Below are 20856 nucleotides of genomic sequence, written 5' to 3'. Positions count from 1 at the left end.
GACTTCCTCCTTTTTTGCTCCTTTTTACACCTACCACACTACAAATCACCAATTCTCAACACGCAATCGTCACTGCTAGATTTCCAATTTTCACTCAGAAATTCGAACCCGCCCTTGCAAGAAGTCGGAAATCTTTTTCTTTCTCACTCCCTCATCCGGAAACAAATATTTCTTATTTTTCTGTTTTATATTACGTATGATCTCTAATTTATACTGCTGAATTAAGGTCCTAAAAACTTCAAACTGATTAATTTGGATATCGGATTTATAATGCAGACTGACGATTCTTGGAAACATAATGTGTCGTTTTATACATTGCAAGCTTTATTGTATGGTTTAAATATTTTAAAAAATGTAGATATTTGTTGTTTTCTTTCCAAAATTAAAAAAAAATTAAAAGAAAATCATTTTGGCACACACAGGTTGCAGTGCAAAAAAATATTGTGTTTTTTTCAGCACCTCAGCAAACCGTCGAGATGACTTCATAGCTGTATCAATATGGACCATAATGCTACTTTATGCCTTAATTTCAAACATGCTCATTTTAGCTGGAATTGCTCGAAGCTCAACTATGAGATCTGCCACAAGGTGAGAAATGTTTTTTTAATACGGTTTGCTGTTTCAAAAAATTAATGAGCTAAGTTTTGAAAGTTTGCGTTTGTAGTGTAACGAAATCGTCTTCAATTAGCATGTTGCACTGACCAAAATGAACGCCTGCACTGACCAACTTAGGCTGGCGCACTGACCAAGTTAGACTGTCGCACTGACAAAATTATCAAAACAAACAAAATGTACTTTTGCACTGACAAATTTGAAATTGCACTGAAAGAAATGAAAAGCAATGCACTATGTTTTCAGTTACTGGTTTATCATATCAATTGCAATCTGTGACATATTAATGACATTTATCTCACTTGGTCATTTAGTACCAGCTACTGCATTTCATGAAGAATATGTACAATTCAAATCGATTCGAAATATTGTTATGATATTTTTCTACGACCTGTTTTGGTACACCGGAGTTGTTCAGCTGGGGTTGATGGCTGGAAATAGGTAAGTCTGATGTCTTTTCCGTACTTAATGGAAATTTTGTAAATTGCAGATTTGTTTCAATTGTGTACCCTATGGAGTACAAACACATTTTTTCGCGAACAAGGTCGTTATATCTTATTTTATTTGGATATTTCCTGGGTTTTCTCGTTTCTTTACCAACATTATTTGATTGCTGTCATACACTTTGGGACTCGAATTATTACATCACAGTGTACGAAAAGCCAGACACGTTGTAAGTTCAGACTCTCTAATTTCATCTTATTAAAACCATCAATTTTCCAGATACAAGTACGTTGACATGGCTGTAAATAGCATATCGCTGTGCATGATGATTATTTCCTATGCGGTTATTATTTTAAAAGTTCGCGCGAGTGGACGTGCCATGGCCAAGTATCAGCTTACGATTAGGACAAGGGTTTGTGTAAAAATAATATCTTTTTCTCGAAATGGCTTTGAGCATTTTTTTTTAGCATTGAGCAGCCTTTTTTGAAAAATTGTTTTTTTCTAAAGCACTTTTTTAGCATTGCCGCAGGGTTGATTTTTTATATAATTAGATACAACTAATTAAAACGTAATTAAAACATTCAAGATGTAGAAAAACTTTTTTGGACTTCCAAAATTATAGCATAGGTAAAATGAAATTTAACTGCACAAACAAATTCCAAAACATATTTTGAAAGTATTCACCGCATGACTCGTTGAAAAAATTATGTTTCGGATTTTTGTGTCGGTTTTTGCTACTCCTTAAAAAATTATTAAACATTTCCATCAACAACAAAAAATTTTCAAAATTTTCAGCAACAAAATGCACTTGTGAATGGAGTATCGTTGTCCTGTCAAATGAGTGAATGCGGGCGAACTTCCTCAGTTAGGCCGCCAAGAAGTCAAGTTAGCAAAAAGGAAATGCGGTTATTTATTCAGGTTTGATTATTTTATTGAAAATTGACAATGATTTTTTAAACAACATTTTGATACTGCAAATTATTTTCCGCTACCCTTTAAAAATGCTATCTATTTCAGTTTTTCGTGGTCTCCCTGGTATTCCTACTAACCTGGACAACTTGGCAGTGGCTGCCCTACATGTCCGAATCCAAATGGGCGTACTTTGTAATGACATCCTTATTCTTCATCAACAACTCGGTTAACCCAACAGTCTATATCATTTTCAACACTCAACTTCGACGGGAACTTCATTATCTCATTTGCCGACATCATGTTATAACAACTGCTCAAAATAAGAGGAAACAGACGTTGTTTGGGCGCGGAATCGCGGCTGCCAATAAAATTGAAACGGTGAGAAACGGTTGAAAAGTGAAGCTGCAGGCTCTGCTTTATTTAGTCATGTAGATTTGGGTACTAAACATGTATTTAAAATTCTACAACTTCTTTATTCGACCACAGATTACACTCACTCTGATCGCATTAAACGTTTATGTCTATCAGGGATCTTTGTGAATGAAGCAGTGAAAAGATTACTGACAATACTTATGTTGCAGTCAGTGTCCCAGAATTGATTTAGAATTGATTTTTTTTGATTGATTTAAAATTTGCCCGTTTGGTCTTCAAGCCTGAAAACGTTGCGCTAGAAGTTTACTTGGTTTCTAATTATTCCTGAAGTATAAATTATTATTTTCTATAATCTTATCACCTTTTAAAATGTTCTCAAAACAGAAAATAATCAAAAACCATACCTAGAGGGGATGCTCGAACCTTCTACAGTTGGAATGTGATTATTTTGAACATAATTAAAACATAAATCTGAACGGTTTCTTTTTTTGACAGACGACTTCAAAAAATATGTGAACACTCTTTGGCTTGTAAGAAAACAAATTGGAACATTTTTTAAAACTGTTATGAGGCTTTTTAATCATCATAGGAATAAGTTTTTGGGATTTCCCCACTCGCACACCTTGAAAAAGATGTGGCTGTTGTGAAAAGTTTTCACTGAAAACATCACAGAGCGCAGTAGCTAATTTTAAACGTAGTATAGTCGATTCTCTTTATTGCTTTATTAGACTTGGAATTGTCTGAAAACACCGAATTTCATAATAAAACTTTTTGAAAACTTCTCAAAAAAAAGTTATGGCGGCTTAAAGAATGACCTAAAATTTGTTAGAATTTCAAATTTCAAAAAGCAATAAAAAAGTTAACTACACCACTATTATCGTTCAAAAGTTTTGCATACAGACCCCCAGAGTTTGTTCCTCTAGTTCTAGTATGCAAAAAAAATATCTCTTAATTCCAGGATTTTCAAAATAATACTCGAGACGACGCCACCAAATCATTGGTTGATCAAGCCGGCTCTCTTTCCTCTCAATCGCACGGAACAATTGACGAGCATGTAAGACACCAGCTTCTGATAAAGGTTAGACATGCTTCTAAAAACTTTTAAAAATTCCAGGAAATTCTTTATGTGTGAACTAACTTAAGTAAGTTGCCTGACGTTTTTTTCTAGCGTATTTTTCAGTTGACTTTTTTTGAAAGTCATGCCTATCTTACTGTTGCGCGGTTTTCAAATGTGTATAGCTACCGTATTGTTATCTATTCTTTTGCAAGAGTGGCTTGAGTTTGCAGTTTGAAATTTGCAGTTTTCAGTGTTGAATATGGTGGAAATAAATTAGTTTTTTGGAAAATGATGTTTCGAATTTTGAACGTCTTATGGAATAATGTTTGCAAAATTAATTTTTGATTTATCAGTGGGACCCGGTTGAGGAAAAAAAGTTTGTGTACTTTTGACGGATTTTTTTTTCTTAAAAAAAGTGAATCTCACAGATGTCTTTTCATCAGCTCACTTAAAAAAATTATCGTTAGTCATTTTTCAAAAAATATTAATCTTATCTAATAATATTTTTAAATAGAAAAACATTGCCTGATCCTGATCGCTTCTACAAACCTTCCGTGAATGTCTCTGAGACCCTAACTTTAGAAGCTTAGTCACTGTAATTTTTTATATTCTGATTAATTTTGTTCAGAACAATTCAATGAAAAATGTAATACATACACTGAGTTCAATAAACCAAGAAATGGGCGTCCATTCTGATATTTAAAAAGCCAAAAAGGGAATGAGCATATGCAAACATCCTGGACATTTTTTGAAAAAATTTTTTTGAAGAAAAAAACTTCTCCAGGTCGACTTGAAATTTTTCTTATTTTCCTTGAACATTAAAGCACTTCAAGTTGTTTTTAGGCTTACAAGATTCATCAGCTTAACACAAATGCATTTAAAAAGTGTTCAAACGTTTATTTCGAGTCATTTGCCTTTTTCCGCTTCAAAATGTTCTACTGCCACTAAAATTTTGTAGTGATCTATATAAACGGCCTTCCTTGAAAAGTTTGAAATTGTTCAAACTTTTTCTGCGTTAGGAACATCTGCTTACAATTTCCTTGTTTCTAGCGGCAGCTACTAACTTATCGTAAACTATCCAACTAATATACAGTGCTACTCTTTTTGTTTCAAATCCAGCTTCCAAGCCTTGGAAATTTTCATCTTTTCAAAACTGATTTAATTTTCAGAATTTGGACTACACCGATAAGGATACCAAAATCAGTGCAGTTTAACTTATCCATTTTGCTCAATTTATCAATAATGTAGCAACCGGTTTTTTTTCTTTTTTAATTTTTTCTTCATTTTTCACCAGTGATAACATTCAGTACTTAAATTTTTACTTGGTCGGATCACGATCTCTGTTTTTTTTTCATCTTTCTTTCCAACTTTCTTTTTTTTTTATTCGAGCATTGTAGCTTTGTTAACTTTTTTCTCAATTATACATTGGTTCAACAATGAATGATAGATTTTTTTCAAAAATGAAAATATATGACGTATGTCTGAAGATGTTTTCAAGTGGTTATTCCCATTAAAATGGCCAAAAATTTCCCATGACGCAAATAAACTTCAGTTCGCATTGAAAACCGCCGGGAAGTTCATGTGAGTTGCATAAGTGAGTAGGTACATGATTTGAAAAAAGATTTGGTAAGAAATTAAAAAGGGGCATTTTTTTGACCGACGGAGAAGACATGATTCTGATCAATTTATCAGAAGACTTAACGTAGGGCTTCCATGTGGGCGCCGCTCTCATGCCGCGATCATAAATCTTTATAGCTGTGCGCGAAACCCAAAAAAGTGTCGAAAGCGCAGCTAAGTTTGCACCAAATAGTACGATAGGGTATGTCATTATTTGGTGCAAATTTGGCTCCATGTCCGACACTTTTTGGGTTTCGCGCATCGCTATAAAGATTTTGGATAGCGGCGTGAGAGCGGCGCTCACATGGGAGCCCTAACTCAAAATAACATGTAAAAGCCTAAGTAGAAGCCTTCTAAAAAATAATATTGCACTAACCTTTAGTTTGTGACAATTTGCTTGCTTTTCATTGTGCATATTCTTTAAAGGTGGAGTACCGAAATTTGAGGATTTGCATTTTTAGACCTACATGAAATGGTCCAAAACTACCAAATTTCGAAATGAGACGTTCTGATAATTTTTAGCATCGACCAAAAAAACATCTCAATTAACGAAATAACACCTAATAAATTGCGAAAACGTGTATTAAAAAATGATAATCAAAGAAAAAATGAGTTCCAACAACTGCGACACCGAGAAGTTGCCAAAATAGGCCATTTTTCCCAACACTTTGAGCGGCCATAACTATTTTTTTGAAATTTGGTAGTTTTGGACCATTTTGGATCTAAAAAAACAAAGTCTCAATATTCGGTACCTATTGGTTGTATATAATAAAGACAAAAATCAAGTATTTTAGACAAAACTATCTTGTGCCCGATTTCCCTTTTTTCAAGCCTAGAGATCTGAGTTTTTTTTTGCGGATTTTGCTAAATTTCAAAAAAGTTTAAAACTACAGAAAAATTTGAAAAAAAATCAATTCGAAAAAAAATTTGTCGAAAAAAATAAAGTAAATATGATCAATGTTTCAGTACTTTTCTCTTATCTCCCCGTTATTTGAAATTAATATTTTCGAATTATCATAAAAACGTGTAATATTTTTTCCTTAGAAAATAACCATTTCTAAGCTTAAAGAGCAACAATCCATATCACGCTTAATTTAAATGGGGGCAGAAAAAAAATTCAGTTTTGATTCAAAATGGCGAGGATATATTATAATACACAAGAACTTTTAAATTTCTTTGAAATCGTCAATTCAAAAACAAAAAAACGGTAATTTTCCAATGAAAAACAGTAACTTTTGTGAAACTTACTTCAAGTTGAAACTCAGTTCAGAACAGGTGTGGGTCACCATTTACTTTTGTTCGAATTTTATTAGCGGGCTGTTTTAAAAATATTATATGTAAGGTTGAACAAGTTTTAAACGTGCTGTGAATGATTTTTATTGCTTTGCAATTTGGAGAAAAACTTCGAAATTAAAGTTTTAGGTTTTTTTTAATTTTTGAACCAAGAACATAGTAATATGTTCAAATTGAAGAATGATCATTTTAAAAATTCAAAAATCTTTAATTCATTCAACAGTGTTTTTACGAATATCAGGGAACATTCTTTAATGTTAATTAATTACATTTAAAACAATTTTATACTTCCTGAAAACTAATCACTTTTTCTATACTTATTATCATTTGGTGAAAACACAAGATAACATTATCATTGTTATCAGAAAACTGACTCATCAAAATAAATGTTTTGTCAGATCAATTACCTGTTATTCTAGTGATATGATGTGTCACGATATCATCTTTTTTTAGAGTAATGCATAAGTGAACATCCATTCCTTATTAGATTAAAAAAGGATTCCTTATTGCCCAGAGGAATTCGCCTGAGTAGTCAACGGTTTTGAAATCTAAGCATGTTCCAGGGTAGGTTATATTTCAAAGTAGGTAAAATTTATCTCTTACAAAACTGGAACATCTCACTTCTTCAGTCTTAATAAATTTGTTACCTTTTTTGATTCTATGTAATAAACGTCCAATCAGGGGTGGGCGGCAAACTATTTTTCCGGCTAATCGGCAAATTGCCGGAACTGAAAATTTCCATCAAATCGGCAAACCGGCAAGTTGCCGATATGCCGAATTTAACGACAAAAAATTTACCGAAAGGTAATTGCCGTCCATCCCTGTCTCCAATGATCGTTTTTAGTAAGGGCAGCTGCACCACACATGTTGCACCACACATATTCCTAAATGTCAGTCCAATATTGAGTAGTTATCTCAAAATGTTTATACTTTTATCATTTTTTCTGAATTTTTTGATTTCAACATTTTCCTCTTATAATTTAATTCTCTCCAAATGTTGTTTTAAATATTTTTCTTCATAAAATCACAGATAAGTTAAATGAATGTCCAGCTAGTTTATTTTTTTAAACATTTTTTTCATTAAAGTTTCCATCTGCATTTTGACTCAAAAACTACAGTTATTTTTTGAATGAAAGATTTTTTTAGAACGCAAGGTTTTGCTTTTCATAGAGCAGATGGGTAAACACCTGATCACGTGTTAGCTGCACAAAGAAGATATTTGTTATAGCTATTGCGAGTAGATAGAAGTTATAAAATCCTTTTTCATTTTTGAGTCATACTCCTCAAAAATAGAATATCAGCGCGATCAACGACAATTTACTTTTTTTTCTGAAAAATCAACTGTGTCCCTGAAGTTAACCGAGTTGTAATCTAAAAAATTAGAGTTTAAAAATATAAATCGGTATTCAAAAAAAAAGGAAAAAAACCACTTCAAACATATTTCGCGTTTCTTGAAGAATTTTCTTCGATTAAAAAAAACGTTTTTCTTCCCAAAAAAGCACACATTTTCATATCAGTACAATAAATTCAAGAGACAAACCGAACGCGATTGTCTTTACGACATAGAAGTATGACTCACCCACAAACACCCCTGTCCTTTGCATTTCCTTTTCTCTAAACCTCTTCGTTCGCTCCGCTCTCTGGGTCTTCGTCACCGCATTCTCATTCGTCCCGGCCGGTGTGTCCACCCTACCACACACCACTACGTCTCCCGCAACCCATTGACACAACTCAATTATCGATTGATCAGCCTGCGCACTACGCGCCTTACGCGCTATTTTCGGTAAACGCGTTGCACTACCCGCCGTGCCTGCGTCTCTTAATATGACGTTCTCTTTAGTTCTGTCTCCCCCCTTTGCCCAACATACACACAATGTTTTGTGGCTCTCTTTGCCATGTGTTCGGCCGTTTTCAAGTTTGAGTTCTACGATTTAATTCATTTGTTATTAAATATTTTTTTTTGAATGTATAAGCATAACTATGTGTTTCTTGTTCACTAATGTAGTTTTTTTGGAACCACAAAAACTAAAAAAAAATATTTCTTGGTTCTTAGAATATTCTTTTCTTTTAAATTGAATTAGCAAAAGACTAGAAGAGTAAGCGACAATGTGCTGAATACAAATTTTGCCTGAAAAAATGTGACAATGCATTAATACCCTGCGTATTTGAGAATAATTTTGTCTGTGCAAAATTAGTTGCTTCATCGAAGGAATTAGAAGCATGCGTTTTTCGGTCAGTGCATTTTCTTTATTTTTCACAAATTAATCATTTTCGAGCCTAACAAAATGTTTATTTTTTGGTTGTCAGAATATCCTTCACTTTTAGATTAAATTAGCGAAAAACTAGAAGAGCAAGAGTTGATGTGTTGAATACAAATTTTGCCAAAAAAAATGACAGTGCATTAATACCCTACGTATTTGAAAATAAATATTGTCAGTGCAAAATTAATTACTTGTTCGAAAGGATCAGAAGCATTCTTGTTGTGGTCAGTGTATTTAACTTTCTTTATTTTTCACAATTTAATCATTTTTCAGCCACAAAACCACAAAAAAAATTAATATTTAATAAGAAATTAATTTAAAATGTATTGAAAGCAAACACAAAAATTTACTTTGTTGGTCAGTGACTTATGTATGTTTTTCAGAGCATTTTATATTTTTCTTTGCAGTCTTATTTTTGACTGTGCATTCATGTTATCTGTCATTTCAGATTGTTCAATTGTTATTGTTTTCGGAAATTAGTCATTGTATCACTACTTTTTTTTCTTCCTAACTACAAAAGTGACCAATTTTCTAGTGAAACTGTCTCTCGAATTTCCTCACAAAATGGTCACATGCATCACGAAAAACTTGATTAACCGGCAATATGTCACCATCTATTCCCCTTCTCATCTCGTTGAGTCAGCAAGTCATATTTCTACTTAGCGCGTTGAAAGTTTGAAAAATTATGTCATGTTCATGAATTCACCAACACAACTGATTTTTAATAGCTATAAGAAAACTATTTTTTGGCATTTTTTTTTCATGAAATCTCAAAAGAAAAATTCTCGAGAAAGCTCAATTTGCTCAATAATGTGTCGGTTCCATATGCTTTCAAATTTCTTTCATCTACCCACGCATCATTTTCTTCCAATTTTCCTTCCCAAAAAACACATGAGAAATGAATGAGTCATACGTGTGGCATCTTTTCCCTGCTGTGGAGCACGCGTTTCCGCCGAGCTCCGTTTTCTTTCCATCACTCGCGGTCTCTTGTTTTGTTGTGATATTTCAGGAGAAAATTAGTTCTCTGAAAAAAAAAACACACGCAGAAGGGCATGGATTGTTTTTAGTATAGGCTTCTGTTAACAGAAGGAATTAAAAAAATATTTGTGAATACAGGGAAATTTTTTCAGTCAACGTGTTTGTGTAGAAACTAAAATTCAACTTGATTGCTTAACTATTTAACGTTGTATTAACTGAAAGTTAAAGTTTGTCAGTGCATTTCTTAGTTTTGTCAGTGCTTTACCTAGTTTTGTCAGTGCTGTTCCTAGTCTGTCAGTGTTGTTTCTAGTTTGTCAGTCCAATCTCTATTTTCAATTGAAAAATCTTTGTTCTCTAATAGTAAATTCACTTTCTTTTCCTTACATTATTTTTCTCAGATTGTTGATTCAATTTACCGCCCTCAAAAACCAATTTGCAGCTATGATCATTACATCCTAATTAATTGCCACTGGACTTCACATCATATCACCGTTTCACCGGGAATGGGTTCAATAAACACAATTTTTCACCGGATACATCGGTTTGTCAATGGCACAGGCAATAATGCGGTAAGTTTCTCGCTCTCCAAACAGAATCAGAATGGAACAATTTCAGCGATTTGTTCCCAGCACAAACAACTCGACGGAAGCGTTGACACTCAGTCCGAGAGCTGTTCCCAGCACAGTTTCAGTAAGTTTTTCATGGTTTTTTTTTGTTCCCAAGATGACGAATGAGACAACATTTCCCCTTTCTTTGTTTTTATCAATTTCCTCTTAAAAGCTAGATAGGAAATCGTGTCTTTTAGCTATTCGAAATCCCATCAGCTTCGGAGATGCCCGGTTTCTGCAGTGAAGAGGTATTGTGAATTTTTGTGTTATCAAATCTCTGGCTTTTGAGTTCAGCTTTTTATTATAAATTAACAATTGCACACAATGCTTCATTGCAACCAGCATTTCCTTCTTTAATTTTGCTTCACACTTGTAGCTTATACTCCGAACAAAAAATTAATAATCCCGTCTTTAGGCATTTTCTTGCTAATATACAGTAAGACAAAAAAAAATCCGGAAGCGTTAAGTTTCAAAAGTAAAAAAAAAACGGAAAATCGTAAATATACAGTAGCTTTTTTTAGGATCGTCGATTTTTGCTCAAAGCATGCAAGTTTATGGATCAAGTAGTGAAGAGTTGTCATAGCCCAAGACTGAATTTGAAAAATTCGCCGCCTTTCATTTTGGACATTCTACCTGATACTTATACGCATGTGAGTTTTTTTCGTAGTTCTTTGAAAACAGGATTGCTACAAAACTAAGCGGTATTATCGTGATAAGCACTTTCTAAAATATGTATGTGGGTTTCCATTTATTATTGCTGAAGTCCAATCGGGGCTGCTTCGTTTTTGAAATTTCAAAAACCATATCCAGTTACTGTAATTCTTCAAGTTTTTCTAAAAATCTACACAACGTTTTATTTTTTTTTGATATGATCATCAAACTTTTAATATAAAAGTCGAATTTAGAAATTTAAGAAAATGATTGATTAATTTGAAAAACAGTTATTTTTGTTGAAACTTTTTTTGTTGAAAAAGTATTTTTGTTGAAGACAATCATTTGTTGAATCAATTGTAACCGCAGTTTTTTCCGAAAAACAGCAGGCTTGTTCCGATGTTTTTATGTTAATTTTAATTAACTTTCAATTGCAAAAATTGCATTTGATAAGAAGATTTGCCAAATTGCCCAGGTAATTGAAACAACAACTCAAAACAACAAAAAAGTTCAGACTAAAACCCAAAAATAAATCAAACACTTTTAGTTAATGCTGATATTCACACAAAACAATGACATACTCCAAGACAACGACTACTTGAAAATCTTTCTGGAGAGTATGATCAACAAGTGCAAAGAGATCATCAAACTGTTCAAGACGTCAGCTATCTACAATGACCAGTCTGAAGAACGACGGAAGCTTACGAAAATGTCACTAACATTTTCACATATGCTTTTCGAGATTAAAGCATTATTTCCGGAAGGTATCTATATTGAAGACCGGTTTCGGATGACAAAGAAGGAAGCCGAAAGCTTTTGGAGTCATCATTTTACAAAAAAGTAAGTTTTTTTTGCGTTTAATTTTCAAAAAAAATTATTTATGAGTTTTCCAGAAACATTGTACCCTGGTCAACATTTTTTACTGCATTAGAAAAGCACCATGGATCAACGATAGGAAAAATGGAAGCAGCCGAATTAAAAGCTACGATAGACTTGAGCGGAGATGATTTTATTTCGAATTTTGAGTTTGATGTGTTTACAAGGTAAGCGTGAGTTTATTTTCTTGCGTTCGGCACTGACCAAATTGGTTATCAGCACTGACCAAATTGGCCGCGAGCACTGACCAAATTGGTCGCCAGCACTGACCAGATTGGCCGCCAGCTCTGACCAAACCGCAAGCATGTAGGAACCAAGTCTTTTGCCGATAAATTAAAATTCTAACAAGAAAGGTGGAAATAGTTTTTTCAGTGTAACATTATTACGTTTTCATTGACTAATCATTTTTAAAATTAGCACTGCTCTCAACATTTTTAGTTGCACTGACCAAAATGCTTTCATAAAACTTTACAGTCCATCATTTTTATAGTTCTAAATATGATAATACTGAATAAGTAAACTTGTTAAAATATGAAAAAGTTAAAATGCTAAATTTCAGGTTATTCTACCCTTTCAAAACACTGATCAAAAATTGGCAAACACTCACCACCGCCCATCCCGGATACTGTGCATTTCTCACATACGATGAGGTCAAAAAACGGTTAGAAAAATTAACGAAAAAACCTGGAAGCTACATCTTCCGGTTATCATGCACACGTCCTGGACAATGGGCAATAGGATACGTAGCTCCGGATGGAAAGATTTATCAGACAATACCACAGAATAAAAGTTTGATTCAAGCACTACATGAAGGCCATAAAGAAGGATTGTAAGTTGATGGATTCACTTGTTCTACAATAAAAATCAAATACTTACAGTTATATTTACCCGAACGGTAGAGATCAAGATATTAACTTATCCAAATTGATGGATGTGCCACAAGCGGACAGAGTGCAAGTGACCAGTGAACAATACGAGTTGTATTGTGAGATGGGCACAACATTCGAGTTGTGCAAAATTTGTGACGATAACGAGAAGAACATCAAAATTGAGCCATGTGGACATTTGCTCTGCGCAAAATGTTTGGCTAACTGGCAGGTTAGTTTTCTGGAAAAAACAACGACTATTTTCTTTTTACAAAATTTTTAAAATTTGCTTGGGCTTGCTAATAGATAAAAAACAAGTTAATGAAATTGGGTAACAAATATTGAAAAGAACAATGATTAGATGAGCAGGCACACTAAATAATATGAAACGCAGACAAACATAGTTTTCAGCTTCTGTGTGCGACTGTCTATTATCAGAATTAATCGATTCTGAGACACGCAGAGAAGAGAAGGAAAGTGTGTAACTGATTGGGCATTGCGATTTAATGGAAAATTGTTTTGTGAAAAGTTACAATAAAAGTGTTGCGGCGTCTATGCATAGACTTGAAGCATTTGTTCACGCCCGAGTAGAGTGAAATTTTGTGAGAAAATGAAAACAATGTGACAGATCAGTTGGTAATTGTCGAACCATACTTATCAGTCACACTCCCATTTTTCAAATGTTCACAGTTTGCCATTTTTGTAATTTCCAAATATTATCAACTTTTACGAAATAATACAAGTTTAGATACTTTTTTGACAAGTCTTTTAGGAAAACAACTGGTATCAATTGTCTTGAAAAAGTTGTAAATTTAAGCTATTGTTTGAATTTTAAATTCACGCATTCATGTTCAAAGAAAAATATTTCAAAAGTCTGGATTTTCAGGATTCGGATGGTGGTGGCAACACATGTCCATTCTGCCGCTACGAAATCAAAGGAACAAATCGTGTGATTATTGACAGGTTCAAGCCCACTCCGGTAGAAATTGAAAAAGCGAAAAATGTAGCTGCTGCGGAGAAGAAGCTGATCTCATTAGTTCCCGACGTGCCTCCCAGAACGGTAAGTACACTGAGCACTGCAACAACGGTGCAACAACTGTCTTCTCAATGTTTGTAGTATGTGTCCCAATGTTCTCAAAGTTTGCTGCATGACGCGTCAAACTCAATTCCGTCGGTCGACGAGTTGCCGTTGGTGCCGCCACCGTTGCCACCGAAAGCATTGGGTACCCTGGACACTTTGAATGTAAGAATAATTATGGAAAACTAGAAAATATGAGAGAAATGCATGGGTTGAAATGTTTGAGATAATGTGCATGCTTTGCATTGCTTTGTTTAAGTCTAAGCAACTCATATTTGAGACAGAATTGCTTGTTTTCTTATGCTTGAGTTTTTAGATCTTACAGTACTACGGAAGAACAACTAGTTTATTTTATTGATTTTTACAAATATATTTTTCATTTGCAAGATTTTATTTTTGAGACCTTGTATGATTGCTTTGAAAAAAATGCACGTTTATTATTCTTACTATATTTTTGGAAAGGTCTCGCGGCAATAACTGCGACACAGGTGATGCGTGGGCCTATTTTGTACATATATAATCCAAATCTACATACCGTATAAGTTTTGTATGTAAAAGAATTATACATTGGTTTGTGAAAGTGAAACTTTTTTAGCTTGTATATTCAGGTGGAAAGCTTATTTGAGTGAATACGGTATATTATCGAAAGAATACAATTGCAAAGTGTTCACACGGTAGATCAAAAATGAATTTTGTGAAAAATTAGCCTTTGTATTTTTAGGCATGTCCTACCTGTGAATGAATTATATTGACACGCATGTAATATCTGCGAACTAGGTGTCTAAGAATTTGTTATAGCAGCACCTTTTTTGGGTTGAAGTAGTGGCAGTGGGGAATTGTTTTGAAACACGCGTAGGCATCTCAATAACCAAATATCATAGTAAGAACATTTTTTAAAAGTTCTAAATTTTGTATGATTTTTTTTTTTTTTTTTTAAGTTTGAATTTTTTTAAAGTCGGAAAAGCTCAGTTTTGCTACGCTTTTGGACGTCGTCGATCAAAAAATGTTTCCTTCGTTTTCTCAAAAAATTTTTTTCAAAAAATCACAAAAACTCAGTAATTGCCCTTGTTTTTGACTACCAAAAAAATTATTCAGGAAATTGTTGAAAAAGTATTATGATATTTGGTCGTTTTGGCGCAGTAGGTTTTAACAATCACCCTTTTTCGCTACTCCAACTTTAATATTTCGAGCTCCATTTTTCCTTGAAGTGTGGAACTTTCTATAATTTGAAACACAACCAGGCTTCTCAGTTCTCGTCGATGTATGCCGGCAGTTTTCAGCCAAACCCTATATGCGCTAGTTTGATCAAAGTTTTGAAGGCTCCAAGCGCCAATCCTCTCTGTATTTGAAATTTTTAATTTTTTTGAATCCCATCATAAAACCGTATTTTTCAGTCGTCACAAACATCCTCTTCATACGTGAACATCAAAGAGCTGGAAAATGTTGAAACAAGCGGAGAAGCATTGGCACAAGTGGTAAACCGGCAACGGGCGCCTTCAATCCAAGCTCCACCACTACCGCCAAGGTTATCAGCGAGCGAGCACCAACCACACCACCCATACACAAATACGAACAGTGAGCGGGAGTAGACTTGTGTAAATGTTCATCTTACCGCTTTATACTGCAATTTTCATTCCCCCACTTATCATAGAACTATTCTTCCACAACAACATATTGCCGTGACTAGAACTGGTAACACTACATCATTCTTTGTTAAAACGTTATTATATCTCTATTTCTTTTTCGCCTACTCCTTTCCGTTTTTTTTTCAAATTTTGTCAATTTTCCTACAGCGTTCTGACTCCTATTGGTAAGCAATCATGTCATATCTTGTTAAATTTTCATGTTAATTTCTTACTCTCGCTGTCCCAGATTTTACGGAGTTTTCAGGAAACGTTTGATTTTGTTCTATTCTACAATTTCCATCGCCCCCAACCTGTCGTGTATTTTCTATGTGTCACTCTGAAGAAAACAAGTTTAGACTTTTTAAAAATCGTTTTATTACTCTAAAACTTAAAAGCTGAAATGTCAGCTATAGTAAAAATACATACGTTTCCAATATAAATATGTAAAGTGTAACAGAAAGCGAACTGGTAAGTGCACGACGCTGCAGAGTCCACTAAAGAAAAAGTGTTTTTCCGAACTTAATTCAGGATTTGTGCAAATTAAAAGTTTGAAAATATTTGAAATTGTTAAACTATTTGGTAAAACAGACCAGAGCTGCGAGGCTATCGGAAATTTTCGACAACTAGCAATTTTGGCACAATACCGGTTTTTGAAATTTTCGGCAATAATTAAACAAGTTTCAGGCTGTTTTTAAGTTTTCGATTAGTCATTTTTCAAAAGAACACATTTAAGACTTCAATGTTTAATACATTTTGAGCTCGAGAAAAAGACAAAAGGACAAAAGGGCAAAATTGCATATCTAGGCGCCGAAATGGACAAAATTATCAAACTCAAACTTTCGGCAATTCTGTTTTCCGGCAATTCCAGCAATTGCCGCTCTTCAAAATTTTCGGCAATTGGCAATTGACAAAAAACAAATAGCCTAATTTACTTTTGTTAATTTCCTTCAGATTCCTAAGTCTAGTTAGGAAATTTTGAAATTAATTTTTCGAATCATGTTTGATCTTTCTGTTTTCTAAAAAACCTAAAAATTTAACAAATCTTTCAACAAGTGCGACTGGTCTGGAAACAACGCAGTACGCAATTGATAGTTTATGCAATATAACTTTGAATTGACTTGTAAGTAATTACAAGAATGGGTGTATGGTTACTGAAAGACGCAAGACTAATAGAGAAAATTTGGCATTTACAAATTTGATTAAAAAGTGTATGAAAAATTTGGGTACTTGTGTATTATAACCCCTCATTTTTAAAAATAATTTTTTTTAAATAAAAAACGTGTAGAGTTTTTGTATTTTTAGACTTTAAATACGACCATTTTTAAGCCTAAAGAGGGAAAATGGACATCACGTATTACTATAAATAAAAAAATATAAGTCTAATTTATTTTAAAAATGAGGGGTAAGTACCAGTTTGTTTGGTCAGTGCAAGGTGCTACAGCGTCTTCTGGGACCATGTCTCAAAATCCTACTGAACACGTTTGCTCTAAATGCTTTTTGTGCAGAATAATGTATTCAATATGTTTTTTTTTGAATAATTTGAGAACGGCAGCGTAACAATTCCAAAAACTCGGTGACCGACAATCTTGATAACTTCCAAATTCACATGTTTTTAAAAAAAGGTTGAGGTCTTTTTTCTTGCAATTTTGCTGATGTCTTGATTCTTAGATATGGCTAGCCTGTATACCAAATTCAGAATATCTTTTTTAGACTTTCGATCTTGATCACTGTTTCCGGTTTTCTGGCTTCTTTTCCATTTTAGATGGTGGACATCACTTTTGTTTTAAAAAGCGGCGATCTTTAATTTTGCATTTCAGAACACTGAACAGTTGTAAGGTTTCTTTTAAAATTGTCTCTTTCAATAATAAGCGGTCGTCCTTTAAAAATGATGTTCAAAATGCTCTTTGAATACCCCCTACTTCTATATAATTCCAATCACGAGCTCCAGATCGTTTGTTGCTATATGAACCAACATTTTCACATAAAAATCCAATCTTCTCCGAAAATGACAATTTCTCCTGTCTGCCTCGTTTTCACTTTTTTGAGCTCAATCTCCCAAGTTTTTGTTTGCGATAATTTCAGAGTTTGAATTTTTTCCTGTTAATTAACTTTGAAAGAGTACTCAATCAACTGACTCGGTTTTCTGTCAACTGCTCCAACAAATTAACAACTCTTCTCTAATCCTCTCACCGCTTTTTGGTTTTGTTTTGAACTAGAAAAAACATGCAAAAAAGTGAAGAATGTAATGGGCGCTGTTCGTCCAGGGTCAGTCAATAAAATACTTACAACAATCTAGTTGTGCTTTCTCTCTCTCTCTTTCTTTTGCTCGGTTTAGTAAAAGAAAAAGCTCATTTATCCTTATTCTCAAGTACCGTCAGGTACTGCATGCCCTTGCCTCGTTTTTTTCGCATGTTTTCCGAAATCTCATCATTTTTTCCCCGCTTCTCGAAACTTTTTATAGGTTAACGCAGAAGCAGAGAATTATCACTATCTCCATTTTGTTTTTTATTGTGTAACTGCAGTACCGGCAATGTAGTTTGATAGGTTAATAGGGTGCAGTAAAAAATACAATATTAATTTTTCAAAAACAATTTTTTATTTTTCAAATGTATGTGAATGTCTAAAGATGGAGTAGCGCCAGAGGGACAATTGCTTTAATCATGCACATGGCACCACAATTACCAAATATGATTTGATACTTTTGGAATTCGTCCATCAAAAATATATCTACGTTTTCTCGAAAAAGCCTTTTCTAAAAGTGGCAAAAACTTAGTGATTGCTACTTTTTGACTGGGAATAAAAATTTTAAAAAAATGTTAGAAGATTCCTTCGAATTTTAAATCAATAACGTTGTCGATCGCGTAAACAATACATATTCTCGACAGAAAGGGTTGTAACATGCCAACAACGTCACAGTAGAATTCAAATATGTTCACCCAATTAACATTTTTGGGTTAATAGGTTGTATATATATACGTTGTATATCGTGATTGATTTACAACTACATAATGTACCAAGTTTTAATGATGCCCCATTTTTGCAAATAAAAAATCATGATAACTGTCAAAACTGTAATTCAAATGGCAACTATATCTAGATATGCATACGTGCTTACTATTAGTTGATGGAAAGCTCTAATCACGTGAAAAATTGAAAAGGGGGGTCCTGTTTCTAGATATTTTATTGAAAATAGCTTCAAATTAGATACTAACGTAATAGCTTAAAATATGATACAACAGAAAAGACAAACAGATAAAACAATCTAAAAAATTTTCCACTGGCGCTACTGCCTGGAAAAAAATTAAATAGCCGGCACTTTTCTTCGGAAATTTGGCAACTGTTCGAAATGTGTAGCAACCTGAAATTTTAGTTTTTTCTATAATAACCAAGCTTCTGTTTTAAACAAATGAAGAAGTTGGGATGATCGACACGTTCAGTTATTTCAGAAAAACATTTTCTACCCACTCTTGATAGGTTTTGAATCTTGTGTTCAAACTAGCTTTTTTCTAATTTCCAGAGGAAAAAACTCCTTCTCTAATGAATTATTCATAAAGTATAGTTGATCATATAACTATTCTAACTATGAAATATATTTATATTTAACACTTTTCCCAATCATTGATTTTTTTCAAAGTAACATTTCAAAGCCAAAGAAATGCATAATTACCTCCAAGTTACTATGATTGAGATATGCAGGCGGTTAAAAACGCAACTTTGAGAATAAGGAAATTGTGGCTCAAAAAGATTGACATAATAAATATGATGACTTTTTTGCTCTTTCAACTTTTCGTGTTTTTTTTTGAGTAGATCAAAACTTGCTCTTTCCGCTCCATTTCCAACTTTTTTACAGATCATTAAAGATAAAAAGTTGAAATTCAAAAAAATATGGATCTTGCAAACTTTTTTGTTTTTAGTTCTTTTATCTGATTTTTTTCTTTTTCCTCATTTTATATGATGGGTAACGTCAATGGCAAATGTCCAGATGTTCTGTCTATGTAGTTTCAAAATTTTATGTGTAAGGTGAAGCTTGGAGTTTAATTTTGTCAAATTTTAAGCTAGAATAAAGCTTTTTTTGTGCATCTACATTACAAAATTCACACCTAATGTAAGTGTCTTAAAAACCAATCAAAAAACCAATTCTAAGTAGTAAACGTTTCCTAGAAGCAGGTCATTTCGAGGTTATTTTTTCCTTAAATTTTGCTTGAACGGAAGCAATTATTATACGAACGTTGTAAACTTCTATAACCCTGTTTTTTCGTTTTTTGTTTCTCTGAACAGATTTAAAATATTTATCGTCCGTTTTGAATGTTAAGATGGGAAAATCCATGACGTAGTGTGGATTACTGTGAAAATTTTAGTGTTATCTTTTACTGACTCTAACGCAAATTTGAAATTTTCCACTTCACAAAATTATTTTTTTACTGGCACGAGTGAATTGATTTAGTCAGTGCAAACACTAGTTTTTAGGCTTTTAAGTTTTATTATGGTCAGTGCTAAATTGATGTGGTTCGAAACTTTCTGTCAAAATGTTGAAATGTTGAGTTAAAAAGTTAAAATGTTGAGTTAAAATTTTGATTTAGCCCCGATGGAAATTTGGTCAGAACACAAGTTCTCTTGATGAGTTAAATGAGTTGAGTTAAATTATGGTCAGTGCACATCAAATTTCGATCAGTGGGCATATTTATTTTGGTCAGTGCTGAACAATTTTTGGTCAATGCTAGACAAATTTTTGGTCAGTGCTGAACAACTTTTCGTCAGTGCTACTTACAAGTGGGTAGTGGCTTTTATATAATTTTACAAATGTTCATATTTAAAAAGTCTAGGAATTGATTTCTTTGGTTTGAAGGAGACTGTTTAATTTCAAAACTTACCACGTTCTAAATAAGTAAATCATTTTTCTTTAAAAAAACAGTATTGATCTAGCAAACAAAGAAAAAGCTCCACCTTTTTTTTGAGCATGATTAAATTGTTTTCGGAAAGGGGGAGAAGACCCAAGCATTGGGCATGTTACTCCGATGAAAACAAGTAGGAAGGAATAGAAAAGATTTACTTTTTTCCGAAATGCAGTGAAGAAGAAACAAAAGAAATGCAAAATGACACTCGAATAAGGAGACCAAATTCAATGCAGAGAAACTAGTGGACGAACAAAAAACAAGTGGCCCTCTAAAAACCCGAACGAACTTTTTAATGCCATTCAATCTGACACGAAAATGACACCTGCGGCCCGAAGAATGCTCCACTACTATATTGAATCCTTAGCTCACCCCTACGCCTCCCCAGTTTTTTTTCCTCCAATTTTTCAACATTTTCACTTCTTTTCTTTCCTCCTTATTTTCCTTTTTTTCGCGTTCCGTTTTCATTCTTCATTCTTGTTCCACTACCTTCAAATTGCAGCTATATTTTGTGCCGCTCCTGAATTTCTTGACTTTTTCATTTTCTTGATACTTTCATTCTTTTTTTCCTGCGCCGAAAATATAAAATTTTACAAAACCAGTTTTTATGCATCAATACCTTTATGTATATAAATTATCACCTGTAAAATGTCTAGTCAATTAATTTGTTGCCTGAAATTGGAGTCAATAAAAATTTATTGATTTGCAACTCCA

The 20856-nt window shown here is 33.4% G+C and overlaps 2 protein-coding genes across 4 annotated transcripts; both read left to right on the top strand.

Moving 5' to 3' along the window:
- Positions 1-270: 270 nt before the first annotated feature.
- On the top strand, positions 271-4849 carry npr-19 (G-protein coupled receptors family 1 profile domain-containing protein; the record flags this gene model as incomplete). The annotated part of the gene is made up of 9 exons (NM_075746.6): positions 271-329; positions 457-588; positions 859-1053; positions 1103-1285; positions 1336-1468; positions 1852-1974; positions 2074-2346; positions 3299-3418; positions 4567-4849. 9 exons carry the CDS (start codon positions 271-273, stop codon positions 4609-4611), a joined length of 1263 nt encoding a protein of 420 aa, NP_508147.2. The 3' UTR covers positions 4612-4849.
- Positions 4850-9974: 5125 nt separating this feature from the next.
- On the top strand, positions 9975-15660 carry sli-1 (E3 ubiquitin-protein ligase CBL). 3 transcript variants are annotated; one of them, NM_075744.9, is made up of 11 exons: positions 9986-10115; positions 10162-10236; positions 10352-10402; positions 10676-10804; positions 11353-11645; positions 11699-11848; positions 12241-12510; positions 12560-12779; positions 13434-13607; positions 13665-13790; positions 15020-15612. In NM_075744.9, the coding sequence occupies exons 1-11, from the start codon at positions 10050-10052 to the stop codon at positions 15212-15214; spliced, it is 1749 nt and encodes a 582-aa protein (NP_508145.2). In that variant the 5' UTR covers positions 9986-10049; the 3' UTR covers positions 15215-15612. The 3 variants fall into 3 exon arrangements, with proteins under 3 accessions (NP_001024797.1, NP_508145.2, NP_001024798.1); NM_001029626.4 differs by lacking the exon at positions 10352-10402 and having other exon boundaries at positions 9975-10115; positions 15020-15660; NM_001029627.5 differs by lacking the exons at positions 10352-10402; positions 13665-13790.
- The last annotated feature ends 5196 nt before the right edge of the window (positions 15661-20856 follow it).

Source organism: Caenorhabditis elegans, chromosome X (genome assembly GCF_000002985.6).
Source record: "Caenorhabditis elegans chromosome X".
Taxonomy (NCBI): Eukaryota; Metazoa; Nematoda; class Chromadorea; order Rhabditida; family Rhabditidae; genus Caenorhabditis; species Caenorhabditis elegans.
Note: the sequence above shows the minus strand (reverse complement) of the source record. Positions and strands in the feature narration are given on the sequence as shown.